The following is an 18,915-nucleotide window of genomic DNA, read 5'->3' on the forward strand; positions in this document are numbered from 1 at the left end:
ATAGATGGAGGTAAAAAAAAAAAACCCCAAACATCCTATTTGTTTCAGGTGGTTTTGGATGTTGGCTGCGGAACTGGAATACTCTCCATGTTTGCCGCCAAAGCAGGTGCGAAGAAAGTGATTGGAGTCGACCAGTCTGAAATCGTCTATCAAGCCATGGACATCGTTAGGTAGGAAAAGTTCTGAGAAAAGCATGCTAAATGTTGCTGTAAAAAGTTATTAAAAATCTGTTACAAGTTAATGATCAGCTGTCACTCAGCAAGTCTTTTACTGAAGTCCTTCTTTGTCCTAAGGATTAACACAGGTTTTGATGTGGAGTCGTTTGTTCGTCTCGTAGAGGTGATTAAAACAGGGCTGTAGTTAAGGCAGGTTGTTTCCCAGACCTTCCTCCTAACATTAGCATATGGCCAGTGCTGCCTTGCACTAGACCCCCCCCAACTGACTGCTGCCAGTCCATTGTCTGTTCTTACGCTTTAAATAAACGTTGCTACTGGTAAAATTGGAAATTTTTAGACAAAAAACAAAGTTGAGACACTGGATCTCTGTGGTTCCCGCCAGACCATTTCTACAGTCTGAGGTCCCTCTAAATAACACCCTTACCCTTTAGCATGTGAACTGCTCCCCCCTAGTTTGGCGTTATCCACAAACTTGCTGAGGGTGCTTTCTGTCCTATTAGGTCACTAATAAAGGTGTTAATTAGAATCAGAACTAGCATTGAACCCTAAGGGACACCCCTGGTACCCAGCTTGCCAGGCTTTGTACTCCTTCTCTCACCTCTTGGAACTTCACGGTCTAGACAGCTTTCCACCCATCTAATGGTTCATTTATCCACTACACGTTTTGCTAATTTACCTGTTGAGGATATTGTGTGAGACTGTGACTATATGTAAAATTGAAGCAATGGCATCTTAAGACTTAAAAAGTATTTCCTAGCGTGAGGTAGGAGAAATGTAGGTGAAAATGCGTACTCTTGATACTGAGGTGTGTAGGTTTTTTGGGTTTGGTTGTTTTTGTAAGAGCAACTGTTGAAAAGAAAGTCAAGGTAGGTATTGAGGAATTTGGGATTGACGTTTTTTGTGCAAGCTTAAATTGTACAGAAGTAAGGTTGTCTAGGCAGAAGTTTTAGGTTAGATACCACTTCACACATTGGAAGTGCAACGCTACACACTTGGATGCTGTAAAATTAATTCTATTAAATAAACGTCTGTCGAAAACTGCTATTCTAAGCATTAGGTGCAACTTTGACCAAAATCCTTTTATGGCACAAGAACTTGTTCTCTAAAGAGAACTTTTCCCAGGCGTCCTTGTCGTCTTCAGAGTGGTTACAAATTTGAAATGGTGTTTTATTTCTAATGTACTAGATGACAAACGTAGGATTGTTCTTTCAGCAAGTGCACACAAAGTCCTTTAGGTGTTATTTATACTTAAAGGAAGATAGAAGTATCAGCCAACACATATCACCTTTGGTGAGGAGAAGGGAAAGCCTTTAAGAAAAACAACAAATCAAAACCTTTAAACTCTCTGGAGAGTGATGAATTGCCACTTGAAGTACACAATGAACCATCGCTAGGGCTGCACATTTATAGATACCTTCTGCTATAAAATGTTCAATTCCCATTAAAGTTTTCAATTCACATCAAAACAATTTATATTTGTCTTGTTAAACCTCCTTTTCCTAGAAGAAAAAAGCTGACAAACTTGTAATGGATTAACAAATATTTATTGAAATACTAAACAACTCTGTGTAGCTTAAAAATGACTACTGCAGTGTGCGTCCACCTGTGATGAAAGTACGTGCTTGAGTGCTTTTGTCCCTCCCAGAATTCAGGTTTGTGAATTCTAGCATGCTAATTACTAGCCAGAGTGCAACCCTCGTGTGTAAGTGAACTGGAGTAAGTGGCCTGTGTGTGGCATGAGTCTTTCCCAAGGTTATGTCGTAAACTTCCTTTTAACTAAATGTTTGTCTGCTCTTTTTCTTTCTGGGAATAGCTGCCCCTAAAATTTCTAGTGCAGTGAATTACTTGATTTTTGTCATTCGTCACTGTTACGCTAGAATAGAAAGTTGAAGTATACTTCCTAAACAGCATCTTTTTCCTACAACATGTAACCTACGTTATTTTGTTGGGTTTTTTTTTTTTTATACCTTACAACTGAAAACAAGTATGTAATGAATTAATCTTTTTCCTCTCTTTTGTTTTAAATCATGTCCTTGTATGTGGTCATTTAGGATGACCACATCCTTAGATCTCTTTTTGTCCTTCTTGAAATATTGTTGCAGGTGATAGCTCTTTAGCATTTTTTTTTCTCACTTTGAACTTCTGGGTTTACTTCTGTTTGCAGGATTAATTATGACACTAGTGATGAACTGCTACTCTTCTAATAGAAGACTGTTGTGCATAGAGTATTTAATTGATCTTTCCAAAAGCCCACATGTTCAAGTAGCCCTTTGACCCTCTCCTTTCTCTCCCTTCATTCTGATCTTTCTCCCATTATCTTTTAGATTGAATTTTTAATGTGATTACTGGTCTGCATTGAAAGCCAGACAGAATGGAAGAGTAAGACATCAGGACAGGGAGGGAAGGGGCAGAGATAAGAACAGCAGTGGAAAGATAAATTTCTTTGGTGGGAATACTTTTCTGCCCTCTATAAGAACAGGTATGGTAATAATGGTATGTGCAAGAAAGACTAATATAGTTTGCCAAGAAGAAAAAGACTAAATTTCAAGGATTTATCTATTTAGTAGTTTCATTGTCATGCAGTTTTTATTTCAACAACTGTAGTCATGTCACAGTACCTTCCTCCTGACGCAGGACGGTTGTATTTACGTGCACATGAGGTAATTCCTGATTACTGCAGTTACTAAATATTGCAGATGATTTTGGACAAAATCACAGCGGGGAGGATGCCTTTATTGTGGAGTAACTGTAATACTCATCCAGAGGGAGAATGTTTGTTCTCCGTGACTTTGCAGCTAGTTTTGTTGAATAAAAAACCAAGTCGTGCAAAACAGCTTTGTAAGGAAGTTAATTTCCATTGCCATCCTAGTGTGATGAGTAGGCTCTAATCACTGTAGACTTATGCTACAGGGGTCAAAGAAGGAGAACTGGGAACAAGCAGCTCTAAGTAAGGAGGAGCATCATTTTAAATTGTCCTTTTCTCTGTTTTCCGGGTTTCTGAAGCTTACACATTTGCATGCACAGCACATTGGAGGTATACCGATCTACTGCTATCTTTGACTGACACTTAATCTGCTACAGTTTTTGGATACTCAGAAACATTCCCTCTGAAATATCACTGAGGAATATTACATTTTAGTGCTTTCTTAATTAGTTAAAAAACAATTATTGGGTGGAAAAATGCAAAATATAGGCATCAGTATATCTCTCTTGGTGGCATAAATTGGAAATACAAACTAATTTGTTTATGTTGTGACTTGCAGATTAAACAAACTTGAAAATATCATTACATTAGTCAAAGGAAGAATCGAAGACGTAGATCTGCCTTTGGAAAAAGTGGATGTAATTATATCTGAATGGATGGTAAGGTGCACGAATATTCTTTTCAAGACGTAGTTATTTTCAGGAAAAAAATGTGTTGGTTTATTTCATTTGAAAAATGATTCTTAAAGCGATGCTATTTTTTTAACCAAAAATTTATCATGCTTGCAACGTTGTCTTTGACGATGTGGGAGATGGGATGATGGCCCTGATTGTGTCATACGCAGATACAATTCCTGATCCCTCTTGTTCACGCTCTTTTCAAGTCAAGGCTCTCTACAGTTGAGCTGGTTTGGGTACAGCAGTAATTTTGTTACGTACTTAGCATGCAAATCTACAGAAGTACTCTGTATTCCTGAATAATACCATTATAGCTGCTCAAGTGAAAGTAACGGAGAAATATTGTATTAGTCATCTAGCTAGATCGTTCTGATGAGTAAAATACCTTTAGTCCACAAAGATGGCTAAAGACTATGGTGACTGAGTGGGAAGCATGGTGAGGAGCATACACACGCTGGGAAACCTGCAGAAAGAGAGAGTTTGAAAACAACTTCACTAATCATTGTAGTTTTTTAGTGCAAGTATAAAATAACTGATTTTAGAAGTACATAATACAGATGATGGCCAACAGGAAATGCAGTATGCAGGGTGTAAATGAACCTTTTCTTGAAATCCACTGGATTTTAGCCATTGGCCTATTGTCTTTTATTCATGTCCTTACTGACTGATGACTGTTGTCATGCTGGTGACACAGTTGTGCCTGCTACCTGCCATTGATCCTAATAAAGAAATTTGTGTGACAAGACCCAGTGCCAGTCTGAATTCATAGCAACTGAGTAAGTCTTCCTTATCAAAAATGTGGCAAGAAACACTCCTTGTGACTTTTTTGTGGACTATTCAGTCTCCTCATACCGTAGACCTTGAAAAAGCACTTCAAAATACAGGTTTTCTTCATGCTAGTTCCCACTGTTTGGACTTAAAGAAAAATTCTTTTGTCCTTCAAATTTAAGATCAATAATGAAAACTTATATTCAAAGTTACTTGATTTGGGTTTTGGTTGGGTTTTTGGGGTTTTTTTGTGCGTGTGTTTTGTTTTGGTTTTTTCGGTTGGTTTGTTTGTTTGTTTTTGTTTGGTTTTTTTACAAATTCTGGCTGTTCTACTATAGACAGGGGCCTTTGGGAGAGAGGTCACATGTTCACTATGGATCCATATGTATCTAACTGTTTTCCAGGTAAAGGTGGAAATAAATAGTTTTGGTTTTTCTGTGTTAGGGTCTTTTTTTTTTTAATATTACATATTTCAGTGTGCTGGAAATTGCGGAAGTTTTTCCTCCACTGCTGTAATGAACGTTATTTGAAACAAGAGCTTAATTTAGTGTTGAGGTCACTAGTTTGAAGTAAGGTTTAAGGCGTTGGCTTAAACTAGTGGTTTAAAAACAGCGCTGTATGGTTGCTGATTTCTGACAGTATAGTGACTTCACTAGAAATGTAATTACAGTTCTTTCAGGGAAACTTCTGATCAGGTGCATAATATGTGCACCAAGAATAATGTTCCCAAAATACATTTCTCGTTCTGGAGCCCAAGATTTGGTTTTGAAAGGAACTTGGGCGCTTAAGCTCTTAAGTCATGTGCCTCTAATGTGAAGTAAAGGATTTTGAAAAGCAGCTCTTGTAAGAAATAAAGTATTGAATGTTCCATGTTTCCCATTTGTGTGCTAATTTACCTCTTAATGTCATAGTTCTATAGCCATGTGCATTTCACTTAATTAGGTGTTCTAAATATTTAGGAATGTTGGCGTTTTTATAGGTTGCTGCAATACAGCGATAAAGAGGACAATACCCTGGAAGTAAGATTGATAGCGGGACGGTGTATGCACTGTTCCAATACTGTCCAGAAAGGAACATTATGTTGCCTAGATGCAAATGAAGATTCCTCTTTGTCTGGCTTGCTTGTGTGAATTTGCTTTTTCTGTTCCTTCACTACATGATACTAACCAGTGTGAAATCTTTTGTTAATATGTGAATGTAAGTGCTTGAAAATGTTGGAAATGCAAAGCATGGGAGCAAAAAGGCATTCAGTATATGCCAGTTTTCAGCTTTCAGCTCTTTATTTAGAGAATCTGTATGGACTAGCAGGAATATTCTAATGGTAACTGTGTTTTTTCTTTGTAACAAAAATATGAAAAGTTGCTATTCTGTTTATAAAACAAACAGCTTTTAGACTAGTAAACATCAAAACCTTTTGCAGAGCCATAACTTTATTTTCCTTGGTACAGAACAGTGCTTAAGACCAGTGCACTATAAGCTTTTTTAGAGCTATACGTAGAGCATCAGGAAATTAAAAACAAGTGTGAATCAACAGAACGGGGGCTAGGGAGAGGAAAAGTGCTGCATCCCCCAGGAATGTTTCTAGAACAGCCTTTCTGAGAAAGATGGCACGTAGAACAGTCTATTGTAAAAGGTACAGTGTTGCATGACAAGCATCTCCAATGTAATGTCTTCTGTTGATCATTCTCTTAATTGTGTAAGTGACCTGTGACTTCCACAAACTGCTTGTTAGTCCTACTTCTCTTTCATTTTTAAAGTCGTTCCCTTAAAATATGCAGAAATAGGAAAAGCATCTTAAGTACTACACAGTGGGTAGGGGTTTGTGAGTGTGTGCATATATATATATGTAGCCAAATTGTATTTCAAATGTATGTTTGCTATCTTCCAAAATAATACATTTCAGTTTAAAATTCGTCTGGATATGGTTTTGTCATCTTCCAGGTTAGGAGGCTGAATGATGAGCAGCTGTCTCTTCAGTGTCTTTATTTAAGCCTATGAAAGAAACTAGCAGTGATCTTGCTTATGTCAAGACTAAATGCCTTGTTTGCAACTTCTAAAGTGTGCGTGTTTGACATTGTTAAAATCAGACCATAAGCAGGGCATCTGTGTGATTGTGTTTGACTAAAACTGATATGTAAAGACAGTGGAAGGTGATGAGCTGTCCTGTTGGTGTCCAAAAGGCAGATTGCTGAAGACGGATGGCCTGTTGGACTACTGAAGACCCAGATAAAGCCATCTATTTAGACCTTTTCACTCTGAAGGTAGCTAAGCTTTCCTTTTGGCAAAACATAGGTGAAGTACGCAGCCTGACACAAGGACTTCTTGTGTGCTGTGACCCAGGAGTACAAGAGGAGAGCAGGTGGACTGAAGAGCCGCTTCACCCAATAAACCGTGTTGCCTTAAGAAAGAATACAAGAATGGCCAAGTAATGGCCTGTTCGGCTAACCAAACTGATTCTATGAGGAGAAATCTTCCAGTTCTTAGAGAAGGGTTATTTGAATGTAAGAACGGGTGAATTTTATATAAGATCTCACTGCTGGCTTTGTTCTGTAGAGGTTTCCCTGTGCAGGGTCATTTCATACTCCATAGCAGGGCTGTAAGCTTCTGATGCACCATCCTGCTTGGTTGCCTGGAGCTCTGATATGTGAAACTTCTGGAAGCCTTAATTTGTGAAACTATGAATTATTGTCCCTGCCCATGGCAGGGGGGTTGCAATGAGATGATCTTTACGGTCCCTTCCAACACAAACCATTCCACGATTCCATGATTGTTGGTGGTTACAGGTACCAGCCTTTAACATTTTTTTTACTTGTCTGCTTGTACCATAAGGCACCTACAAGCAAATCTCTTATTATAGAACCATAGAATACCAGGTTGGAAGGGATGTCAAGGATCATCTGGTCCAACCTTATCTTCATATTCAAGCTGTGGATTTATATGAATTATATTTCTAAGCAAAGGTACAACTAATAGAGGAGTGTCTGTGTGCACTGCCTAGTGGCAATCTGCTGCAAATAATTTCCGAACACATATCAGTGATTTGTTTGCATCTTGGTGTAATGACTGAAAACCCTTGTCAGTCAGTGACTAGACCTGAAAGTTTGCAAATGCTCAAATTTCATCAGAAGTATAGAATTTTGACTTGAATGTGCTGCTGTTTGTACGAGTGGTGGGAAAGTATTTATGAGTTGTCTAATCCATAGACTTGCTCTCAGTCAGGATCACATGTATGTGTTTTCCCGAGAGCTACCAAATTTTAAGAACAGTGATGTTTTACTGTAATTAGAGTAATTTTACATTCAATATGTGAGTTTGAAGTGAGAGATGCTGTGCAAAGTGCTGAAGCTCGTTTTTTCATTAAATTGAATGCTGGACAGGAGAAGATTTGCTATCAACATCCAAAGCTTCTGATCAATCCAAAGGTGTCTGTGTTATTCCATATATGGATTTTGGTAGTGTAATTGTAAACTTCCTAGGCTGCTTATTGAAAGGATGAGTGCAGAAAGAAACATGTATGTGATGTTTCTCTGGAATGTTCTCATCCAGCTGCATCTGTGTACAGATTTTTTTTTCTCTTAGTATGCTTTTACTTCCTTTCTTTAGCTAAGATTATAAAGGTAGAGGCTGAGAGTTTTATTCACTTGAAAAATACCTACATTTCTTGTTTGTAAGGGGTTTTACTGTGAGAGACAATTGTCTGAGACGGTTGTCTCAAGTACGGCGTTAGAGCACAGTGCGGTCTCATAAATTGCTGGTTTATGCGGTGCTTTATGGTACTGAATATGCAATAGAGCTTTACGCAAGGAAAAACTGGGGAAGGCGTGGACTCTTAAGTTAGAATAAACCAAGGATAGAATCCACTAGTCTCGTCTCGTAGCTCAGGTAGCTAGTGTCTTTTTTTCTTTTATTTTCTTCCCCCCCCCCTTTTTTTTTTTTGTTAGATAATTTTGAAGTGGTATCAGGATGGGGCTGTGAATGGGAGGTGTTCGAGATCTGGGGAAAAGGACTAGGAAGTGAGCGTGTCTGAGACACTGGAAACCATCTTTTCTCTCCTTCCTCCTTTCCCCCATTTTTATGGTGGATATACAGTAATGGTGCATTTTTAACACTTACTATTCTTTCTGTGGTCTTAATGTTCCCTATGGTTGCTGTTAGTATTTGGAGGTGCGTTAATACACGTGCTCTATTTCTTTAACACAGTAATAATTTATAATTTTACCTAAGAATTGAGCTTTTCTTTTTTGTGTTTTTAATAATGCTGTGTAAAGAGCATACTAAGTAGTGGGATGTTTTGATTTCTTTACGGTAAAATGGTTTTTATAAAGGAATTATATTTCCTTGCATGAAAATATTGAAATTTTTTTTGCCAATACCAGTAATGGGTATCACTTTTCAGCTCTTCAGATCTTCCCATTTGGTGTTCTCATGCATTTTATGTTTGTTTAAGGGCGCAACAGGGTGCGTATAATAAGAAAGTCAAGCTGTGCTTTTGAAATATGTGGGCTTGCTCTGTCAGTAATGAATTATTTCCTTTTTCTTAAAATTAAATCCTACCTGAGAGATCGGCATTGAAGGCTGACTTAGTGTGAGGCAAATGGTGCTGCAGCAGAGCATGCAGAAGAATTTACATGGAGCTGCTGCTTCTCTTTTCAATGCGCCACAGGTTTTTGGGGATTTTGTCAAGTAAAAAGTCATTTTTCCCAAAATTGAGTGGGCCGCGTCAGTGTTGTGCATCTGTTAAATCAAGGTTACATTTTATTTTATAAATCAGGGTCCGTTGTCCAATCTGTTTTACATACCCTCTGTGACTTGTTTTACTCTGCAGTCCAATGGAAACCTTGTAGTTAGAAACTTCAGATTAAGAAAATAATGCACTTTTTTTATACTGATAGGGATTTTAAAAAAACCCAACCAAACAAAAAACCCCCCACTCTTTGTATCAGTGGTTGGTAGCTGCTTTTCATCTGATTAAATATTCAACATTGGGCCCTACTGAATCTGGGGTATCAGACCAGGTTTAGTTATGGTACAGAAAATAATAAAATGGTTCTTTGATAGAAGGTGGGAGGGGAAACACGATGCTTATTCAAGTAGTTAAATATTTCTTCTCAGTTCTGTCTTTACGTGGTTTTTCTGCTGTACTAGAAATTCTGCAAATTCTTGCTGTTGTAAACATGCCAATACCACTTTTTGAAATATATATGGCTTTCACCGATAAGCAGAAAATAAGTAAAGACAAAACACAAGTTCCACCAACGTATTTTATAGGAACAGATAAGGGAAGTGTACATGAAGGGGCATTTTTAATCTGAAGTAATTTGTGTTTTAAACCAAGCATTCTCTACACAATGAGGTATAGTTTAGAATTCAGTGGTGTTCTTGTGTCTTGATGCTTTTAAAGAGCTTAATCTCTTTTTCTCAATGAAGATTATCACGATAAATACTGAAGCACTAATGTTAAAAGAACTTCCTGTACTTAATATTTTGATCAGTTGGCAAAATATTTTTATGTAGCTTGGAATTAAAATGAAAATAAACATTAGAGTCCTGTAATGTATTTGAATAATAGAGTGGAAATTTAACAATGCAGGGTATTAAGCCGTCAAAGTTTTGTGAGCCTTTTATAATTCTGTGACAAACACAAAATACAGATATAAAGGATATTTAAGAAATACAGTGACAGTCACATTCCTCTGAATTCAGATTTGTCGGTGGGCTTGTGTATTTTTGATAGCTGATTTCTTGGACAGACGTGATGTAGGACAGATGCTTGCATGGAGTAACTCCATAGTGCTGTGTATTTCTCTTCCTGTCCAAGTCTGTTTATATGTGTGGGAGGGTGGTTTTTTTTTTTATTAGCTGGAGAACAACTGTTTCATTTCAGCTTTGAAAATAGAAAAATAAGGAACTTCATGTTCATTTTGAGAAAGAAATGCCCAGCTTTTTAGTAGAAAATGCGTAATGTGATGGCTTAACATTTAAGATGTGCCGTGTATTCGGATTACCTTTACCAGAGAACCTGTCACCTTTTATGTGGCTTAGTTTAGCCACTATCAAGATTGAATTATTAACATGCAGCTTGCAGATTTGTATCCTAGAGATCTCTTCACAGTAATTCATTCTGAGCATGCAAATACCCACTTTAGAAAAAACAAAGCCCTGAACATTCTTGGGGTGAAAGCAAGAGTGTCCCACAGCATCACGGGGAAAAGACGTCAGGTATAATTCTCTTTCCAGATGGCACCCCTACAGGTGAGGCAGCAGCCTGTGAAATTACATTCTAAATTACACTACCGATGAGCACAGCACACTGAGCAAAACGCTTCGGTATAAGTAATAAATGACTTGATTCAGTACCATTGACGGTTTATGTAACTTACAGGAACGCCATACTGAATGGGGGGAAGAACTAGGAGTAGGGGGGTGAACCAACGGTGCCAGAGTGGAAAGGTTGGGGAAAGGACGGTGAGAATTTGACTGTATTTCTCATGAGAAGGTGTGTTTTTGAGCTGTACTTCCTGTGTTTGTTTGGCAGACATTGTAGGTGATGGGCATTTTAGGCAGGAAGTAGTAAGTGAAGAGCTGATCCATAAAAATGTCGCTTTGTACCCCTTGCTGGTAACTAGTCTTAAGATATGTCCTAGAGGACACATTTAAAATACTGTGGAAACAACTCATTTTCAATTAAAAGCATCTGAAAAGAATTTTTATGAACTATACATGTTCTATTTTTAAAACTGCAAGAGTAAGAATCAAAAAAAGAAAACTTGGGTTCCATTATGTGCTTTTGGCTTGCCGTAGGCATAAAACCATCTCTGCCTGATGCAATTGGAGCTGCTGGCCTTTCCAACCATTTTGCAAAGCTTACTAAAAATCATATTGCTCACAAAGTAGTAGTTGTCGTTCTGGGACTTAATTCTAAGGACTTCATAGAAGTTAGGCAGTGAAGCGGAAGAACAGGCAACATTTGGAAGAAAAGTGTCCAGTAGAGCACTGTGGGGTTACCAGGATAAACAGGTTGAGAAAAGGGCATTTCTATTGTTGAATACAACTACATCATGCTTCAAGTTTCTGATTTTCTAGTTTTGTTTTTAGTTCTGAAGGCTACAATGTGGATGGTGATGCTTGTAAGCAATTCTGAACTTGCACTATTTTTTTTTTTTTTCCTAAGAGCCTTAGGCAAAATAAACATCCAAGGTGGCATAAACTTGAAGTAAACGTGGTACCTTAGCGGTGCAGTTCCCATGCAATGCTGTCTGTCTTCAGTAGCGTGGTATGATGACTTCAGAAAAATAAAATAAAATAAATCCCTATGATGACTGTACAAATATGGAAGGGCAAGAAAAATGAAGGAAAAAATGTTTGATTACTGCTGACTGTGCTTGTAGGACTGCAGGTCCAAAGTCAGGACTTCCAGTTTTTGTTCTTTCCTACTGGCAGTCAGGGTATAAATCAAACCATATGGCTAAGCTGTGTTTTAAACAAAATGAGAATTAGGATACTAAGGGAAAATGCAAAATGTATGCTGGTAGGATTTGCCTTAATAGATTTGTTGTCATAAGAATGTGTATGTGGATGAAATGTGTTATAGTATTTAGTAAAAATAAGGATCATACTCAAACTTGGAAGATAGGAAGGGAATAAAATCACTAAATCAATTGGAAAACAAAGGGCTAAATCTAGCTCTAACCATTTTTGTCCTGAGAATTTTTTAAGTTCAGGTGCTGCTAAATGATGTAGAACATCCGGAGAACCCACGTCTTTGGTGTATGATTTATTTCCTCCTGTCTTAGTGAGCATTGCCCAAGCTGGTACAGGGCACCATGAGGTTACAAATGTGAAGTGGCAAAGATGCATTCCATTTGGTGTTTCTCTGACAATAATTTTAATGTTACTTGCAGTACTAAGTGGAAAGAGATTTTCTTGGTTGTTATCTTTTTGTGCGTGTGTGTGGTCCCTCAGAGTTATTACTAAAAAAAATCAATATGTACAGCTTTTCACATGGCTTGAGTTGAATTTGATTTTGATTTGAACGTGATTTGATGTTGTAGGACTCTATCAGGTAATTGTTGGAGTAGGTTGGATGTTTGTTGCCTGTAGTTTATTAATTTAGTAGGTGCTGGATACTTGCAGTTTGCGAAATTAAAGATGGTACTTTATGTAACTAAAGTTTTGAAGTGATACTGCTATTGTTGAGAAATTCACTGGGTACTAGCTCTCATTGAAACGTATGGGCATATAAAGTCCTTAAACTGTGTTGATAAAGCCTATCTGTAGATTGATTAAGTAGGCTACATAAGAAGCACAATGATTTCTGAATTCTTTCCCTTTTCTATAAACAGGGTTATTTCCTTCTCTTTGAGTCAATGCTGGATTCTGTCATCTACGCAAAGAACACGTACCTGGCAGAGGGAGGCTCAGGTTGGTGCACGTAATTCTTCTAATAAATTTAGCTCTGGGGGGAAACTAAATGAACTCAGAGACTTAGAATAAGCTATGCATGGGTGAGAAAGTTGCCAGTCTACATGAAAAATGTTTCCATTAGTATGAGCTTCAAGGCATTAATTTACTATATGGGCAATAGAAGAACATTGGATGGGGTATCAAGGTCTCAAGTTAATGGTGTTTTTAAGAATAGAGGGGGTTATTTATTCTTAAGTACAATCTAAATTTTTCCTCCCTACTTCTTCCCCTACATGTGGGCATTTGTTTTCCCCTCTCTGAATCCCATTTACTGCATAAATACAGAGGAAAATACGTTCTAGTCTGTAAGATGTGATACTGTTTGAGTAAGCTATGATGAATTAGTGCGAGAGTGGAGAGGATGTTCTCCTGGAGCAGGGAAGTTGTCTGGGGAGGACATAGTTTCAAGCACAAGAAGCCCCATGAAGTAACTAACAGAATTACATTGTTTCAGTTCAGCATATTTATTCTGTCCTGATGGGAATATATCCTTTTTCTTCATGGTCTGAGGGTAGGGAAGTGACAGAACAAAAAGGTTTTATTTTGCAGTAGAGTTCTTTTATCCTTTTGAGTAGCTTAGATAGTGTCATCTTAAGCAGTGTTTAAATGCCTGTAAATATTTATTCCTTGTGTGATGCAGTTTTCTGCACGAGTTCTGCATATGCTTTATTCCTTGCGCTTAATTCCGTTGTCGTATTGTATTTCATATTGACCTTTTCAATCGTAGTCATCAGTCTGGGGTTTTTTTCCTCTTTTGTGCTAACCATGCACGTAGTTAGTTTCACTACACTGACTTAATGATTGGATTAATGACTCTGTAACAGTGCTCGCTGCAGTGTTTCCTTTTGATTGCAGTGAGCTTTTGTATGCTACAGAGTGCAGCAGGAAAGGGGAGGTTGTATGCAGTTGTCCAATATTTGGTCACAAAGCTGAATATACAAGCAAGAGATTACTATTCATGTGTTAAAACATTTAGAAGCCACTTGAACAACATGCCAGAATAAGAGCTTTTTTGTTTTCAGTAATGTAGGATAGCCCACAGTTGTGGTGTGCTCTGTATAGATACGTGCTGATAATTTTACATTGCAATATAATCAAATCTGGGGACATCCCCTAAATTTGCAAGGAATCATTTTATGTTTAGCTGCTACTTCCAAAACCTTCTGAAAAGGGTGAGAAATTTTTGACCTCTGTTGAAACTGCGATATTGTTTTCTTTTCAGTTTGCATTGCTGTAAGTTTACTAGTGGCTTGTGCCTCACAAGGCTTTTTTGAGAGACGGGGTATGCTGGTTCTGCAGTTATCCTTTGTGGTCTGAGAATGGTCTTGGGCCCTTACGTGGCTCTTCACAAAGCGTACAGTGTTGTACAGACGCCGATTGGTACGCCCAGATTTTAAATGGAATGCTGTTTCCTTTAGATGCTTCCAGTCACTGCTCTTCTGCCAGCTTGTATGGCAGGTAAGTGGCTGTGCCTGAGATTTCGGAGAAAGTTGCTCAGCAATCAGCTTAGCAAGACGGACACCTCTGTGGCGTAGACGAATAACAGCAGAACTGTGGGCACATCCAAATTCAGATGAGCCAAAACTAAGAGCTCGTTCTGAGGTGAAGTCTTACCAGAGAAATTCCTGGCTTTGCCATAAAGCTTAATTTTGTCTCAAGCCACTTTGTACTATTGAGCCCAAGATCGTTATTACAGGGACTGTTTGAAAGCTGAAAAAAGCAATAGAAGCAGCTGCGATTTGGCCAGATCTTTCAGTGATTGAGCTGGGAATAGAATCCAGATATCGAGACTTGTGTTCAGTCAGTCATATCGTCGTTATTTCAATTTAGCCTATTGGCACGCTGAAGTGGATTATGCCAAAATGTCTAGGGTAATGTGTACAGTATATAATAGCTTTATTTGGGAACATAAAATTCTTGCTGCCCAGGACCCATCTGTTTGTTCTTTAGAGCTATTACTTGGTTGAGTATAGATTTTTGCATACATTTGAGTGCAGTGCACGTTGGCAAGGGGTGACATAGGTAAGGAAGGCATCATTCAAAACGTAATACCATTTGCTTGTTCACGTCAAAGGGATGATGTTATTCTCTTGGAATTATTTCCGTTTATCTGGAGGATTGCTGCCTTACCCTTCAGCATCCTGAAGTTCGTGAGGCATTGCTAAGGGATAAAGGATTTCCCATCGTCTTCTGTTCACCACGTGAGCTGTTCCGAGTGACAGATGACTTCTGGGCACTGAGTCGAGAAGGACACAGATGGTCAAAGCGATGAATCTGTGAGAGCATTGAGGAGTATGTGCTTTTGTCCAATCAGCATTTTGTTCATTTCACCTGTGAGAAGGAATAATTGTTAAATTATAGGCTTAATCAGAAAAAAATGACAAGTCTGTCAGGATCGTACAGGGAAGTGTTAGAGGGTTGCAGAAAGAGCAGAGGATTTCTAGGGGGATGGAGGATAATGGGTGAAATAACAAATGCAATTTTAAGCAGATGCGTTTAAACATTTACAAAACTCCACACTGTTTAGATGATTTAGGCTGATGTTTAGATAACATGCTTCCATTTCCAGTCAAATTTCAGTACAGCATATGCTTCTGGATATGGGTGGGTTTGAAAATTTGGAAGTTAGTGTATCGCCTGTGCCCTGTTGGTGGAACACGGATTTTTATTTTTTTTGTGAAATCTGAACAGGCGCTGTCTACTTTTTTGTGGCTATTGATAGACTAAACTGAAAATGCAGGTTAGATTACAACGTTAATGTTTACCTTTTTGCTTGCTCTTAAGCACTTTGTCTAATCAATCACGAGTTCCACTGCTGATGTAAGGATTTGCTGTGTGGGCAAAGAGATTTAATATAAACTGATTGTGGTCCCGCTCAAATATTTCATGCTTGATAGACAGGGTAAACTTTTGCCTGTTACCAGAATGTCCCGGAAATGTGGGCTAGTCCAAGGAAGGAAGGTTATAAAGTAGTTGATCACTTTTTGCTGTGGTTTTCAGTTTCGATTGCAGTATTGCTAGGATGCTCCTGTAAGTTACTTTATAACTAGGGACTTTCTGTCCCTTTTCACCCTTCTCACCATAGCCCTTGCATCCTATGAAGAACATTTCCCTTAAAAATATTCCCTTAGAGGCTGTAACTGCTTGCTTTTGTTGTCTGTTCCACACTGTCTTTTAATTTTTGGAGCATCGGTGGTGGCTCTTGAAGGTTTGAAATACTGAGAGGTAAAGCTGAATATATTGCAGGTGTCACACTAGTAAACAGCAATACGAAAGCCTCGAGAAATGGAAATCCCGTATTGACAGCTCCAGAAACTACTTGCAGATACTCCTGCCACCAGATGTTGATTTTTGTGCTTGCGTGACAGCTGTCAGGTGTGCTGGAACTGAAGGATTTGTTTCAGACAAGGCAGTTTGAATGCCTTCCTCTTCTGATTCTCATCAAACTGCCTTTTTACTGCTGAGTTAATTGTAGGCTGTTCCTGGAGAGACCTTCTGCTTTGAGTTCCTCATCTGCGAAGTAGGGATGATGATGGCTTACCAATGGGATTCCAGTTTAAGCTTGCTGATATTTATTTATCTATTTATTCTGTTTTAAACAGTCAGAAAGTGAGAAAAATGACAGTGTGTTCATATTTTGTGTAAACTAGTCATTCCAAATGCAGAGGTGGTTGCTTTCTTTAATGTCTGTATATGAAAAAAAAAAAAGCTTCTTTAGAGAAGACTCGACATTAATATGTGTAAGAACTTCCTTTTGGCTAAATCTACTCTCACTATATAAAAGGTTTAACTTCAGTTTGCTGTTTCTGTCTTCAGTATTTTACAAGGCAAAAAATACTGTTTTTCTGACTTATACCAATGATTTCTCCATACTCATTTTGATAAGCTACAATTTCAAGCAGAGCTGAAGACAAAATTAATTTTACAGTTCACCAGATTTTGGGGACAAAAGAGAAACTTAGCTTCAGTTTTATTAATGCTGCCACATTCATGTAGCAATAAAAAATAAAATAAAATAAGGTGCTTATTAGTAGGTATTTTGCTCTGAAGCCAGATAAAGGATTCAACATTATGTGGCTTTAAAGGCTTTAAAATTCTAGAAAAAAACCATGGGAATTTCTTTGTGGAAAGAGTCCTAGCTAAATATCAGTTGAGCTTCTCTTACTATTGGATAGTGCTATAGACAGCCATGTTCATAGCAGCTGTTCTTTGTGTCTTTTCCAATCAGGAGTGGATAGAAATTGCCAAGAGATTGACTGGCTTTGCTATAGGCAGCTGTTAAAAAAGCAAATTTCAGTCTTCCACTACTACTTGGAAAAGCTATAAATAAGTACTTATTCTGAAGATATTCTTGGGAGAAGGGAGAGCACAAATGTGAAGATGGTGTAAGAATGATAGCTGTCATCTTAAAACTGAGGGTTGGGAATTGATGAGGAAGTTCTCTGCTGTCTGTTGGATCACTTCCATGCTCTGCAGATGCAGACAGAAGAGTGGTTATTCTTTTTCCGTACCCAGAAATAACTTTTTAGGCTGTAAGGCAAATACCAGCCAAAGCTGATAATAAACAGGAATAAAACTCTTGAGTAAGAATATTTGCTCTTTTCTGGAAATAAGGTCTTTTCTCAGAGGTTTCTTGTTATTGCAAAGGCCTCCCCTGAATTTTTTCTTTGGGTATCTGCCTATGGTTATTAAATACATTTTAGGGCAGTCTCTCTATAGAAGCCAGAAAAGGATTTTCCGAATTATTTTCTTCAGGCATCAAGTTTCCAGTCATTTCCTGGCAGTGGGATTCAACTACAGAGATATTTTCTCATGAACAGGAAATACTGTTACCAGACTAGTGTGCGAAAATTAAGTTCCAATGTCTAGTCTGCTCAGTGGACAAATGGGACTCAAAATGAAGTAGCACATAAAGTGTCTTGTCCAAGAGCTGAAAAAAGTTCTTTTGTTTGTTCTTTCCAGATGTTAATCACATAAAAGAGGGGAAAAAAAAAAGTCGTCTTCATGTATGTCTAAAATAAAAATTAAAATTTCACTAATTTGTTTTTGTTGTTACAGTTTATCCCGACATTTGCACCATTAGTCTAGTAGCTGTGGGGGATATGAATAAGCACGTGGACGAGCTGCTCTTCTGGGAAGATGTGTATGGCTTTGACATGTCTTGCATGAAGAAGGCTGTAATTCCTGAAGCTGTTGTGGAGGTGCTGGATCCAAACACACTGATATCTACAGCCAGTGTCATTAAGGTACCATACTACACCAAAAAAAAAAAAAAAAAATAGAGGTTTTTCTTCTGTTTTCCTTCCCTCCTCACCTCAGTCAGTGTACTAAGTTGTAAGTTGCAGGGAGGAGGGTGTTTATCTTTTCCTGTGTCAACCTAGCTGGCTTTAAAGATCTTTCATTGGAGGATCACTCGCTGTCACCCATAGCTTCATCCAACAGAACATCTGAAAAGGCAACAGTAGTTTCTGCAGAACTCATTGAATTAATGTTATGCTTACTTTTCTGTATTGTCTTTTTTATGACAGCTTTGTGATGAGGAATAGCAACAAAGCTGGTGGTGTTTCATATGAGAGAACACCTACGTGACGAGCTATAATTCCAGGACACTGACTAGTTTGAAATTTTGACCATCTTTGTGATTAGTTATATTTTGAACAGTTCAGATCACATGCGTATTAGGACATTATGGACACATGGATATTATAAGCAAAGCTTATTTTTTTTTGTCACAATAGTATTCTAATTATTGTTCGTATAGTTACCTGTCTATGGTAAAACACTTAAGGCATTAATATTACTGTTCTTCAGTGGGAATTCCCTCTTTACTAAAGAGGTAATTTCTATTTAAATGTGTTCCTATCCTATTTTTATATAGGAGTAAATGGGTTTACATAATTCATTGCTAACCTTGACACCATTACTGCGGGTAGTTCCAGTCTCTTCCAGCATAGAAATTACTTGCTGTGGTCAGTTGTCATCCTGCCCACGAAAGCAGTAACAGGTGAAGTGCAGTGTTGTTGTAAGTGTATCCTGATGCAAGTTATTGTTAGCTTTTCTTGTCTATAGCTTTATTACAGAGAAGATTAAAAACCAGTAGGTTTTTTAAATTGGGTATTCAAATGTA

At 38.0% G+C, this 18,915-nt stretch overlaps 1 protein-coding gene across 1 annotated transcript in view; it reads left to right on the plus strand.

Moving 5' to 3' along the window:
- Nucleotides 1-18,915, plus strand: part of PRMT3 (protein arginine methyltransferase 3) — a 62,546-nt gene that overhangs the window by 18,491 nt on the left and 25,140 nt on the right. The window contains exons 9-12 of the mRNA XM_054198987.1: nucleotides 49-170; nucleotides 3,440-3,539; nucleotides 12,668-12,746; nucleotides 17,847-18,034. Coding sequence (XP_054054962.1) covers nucleotides 49-170; nucleotides 3,440-3,539; nucleotides 12,668-12,746; nucleotides 17,847-18,034 — 489 coding nt within the window. The remainder of the gene's footprint in view (nucleotides 1-48; nucleotides 171-3,439; nucleotides 3,540-12,667; nucleotides 12,747-17,846; nucleotides 18,035-18,915) is intronic.

Source organism: Rissa tridactyla, chromosome 4 (genome assembly GCF_028500815.1).
Source record: "Rissa tridactyla isolate bRisTri1 chromosome 4, bRisTri1.patW.cur.20221130, whole genome shotgun sequence".
Classification (NCBI taxonomy): Eukaryota; Metazoa; Chordata; class Aves; order Charadriiformes; family Laridae; genus Rissa; species Rissa tridactyla.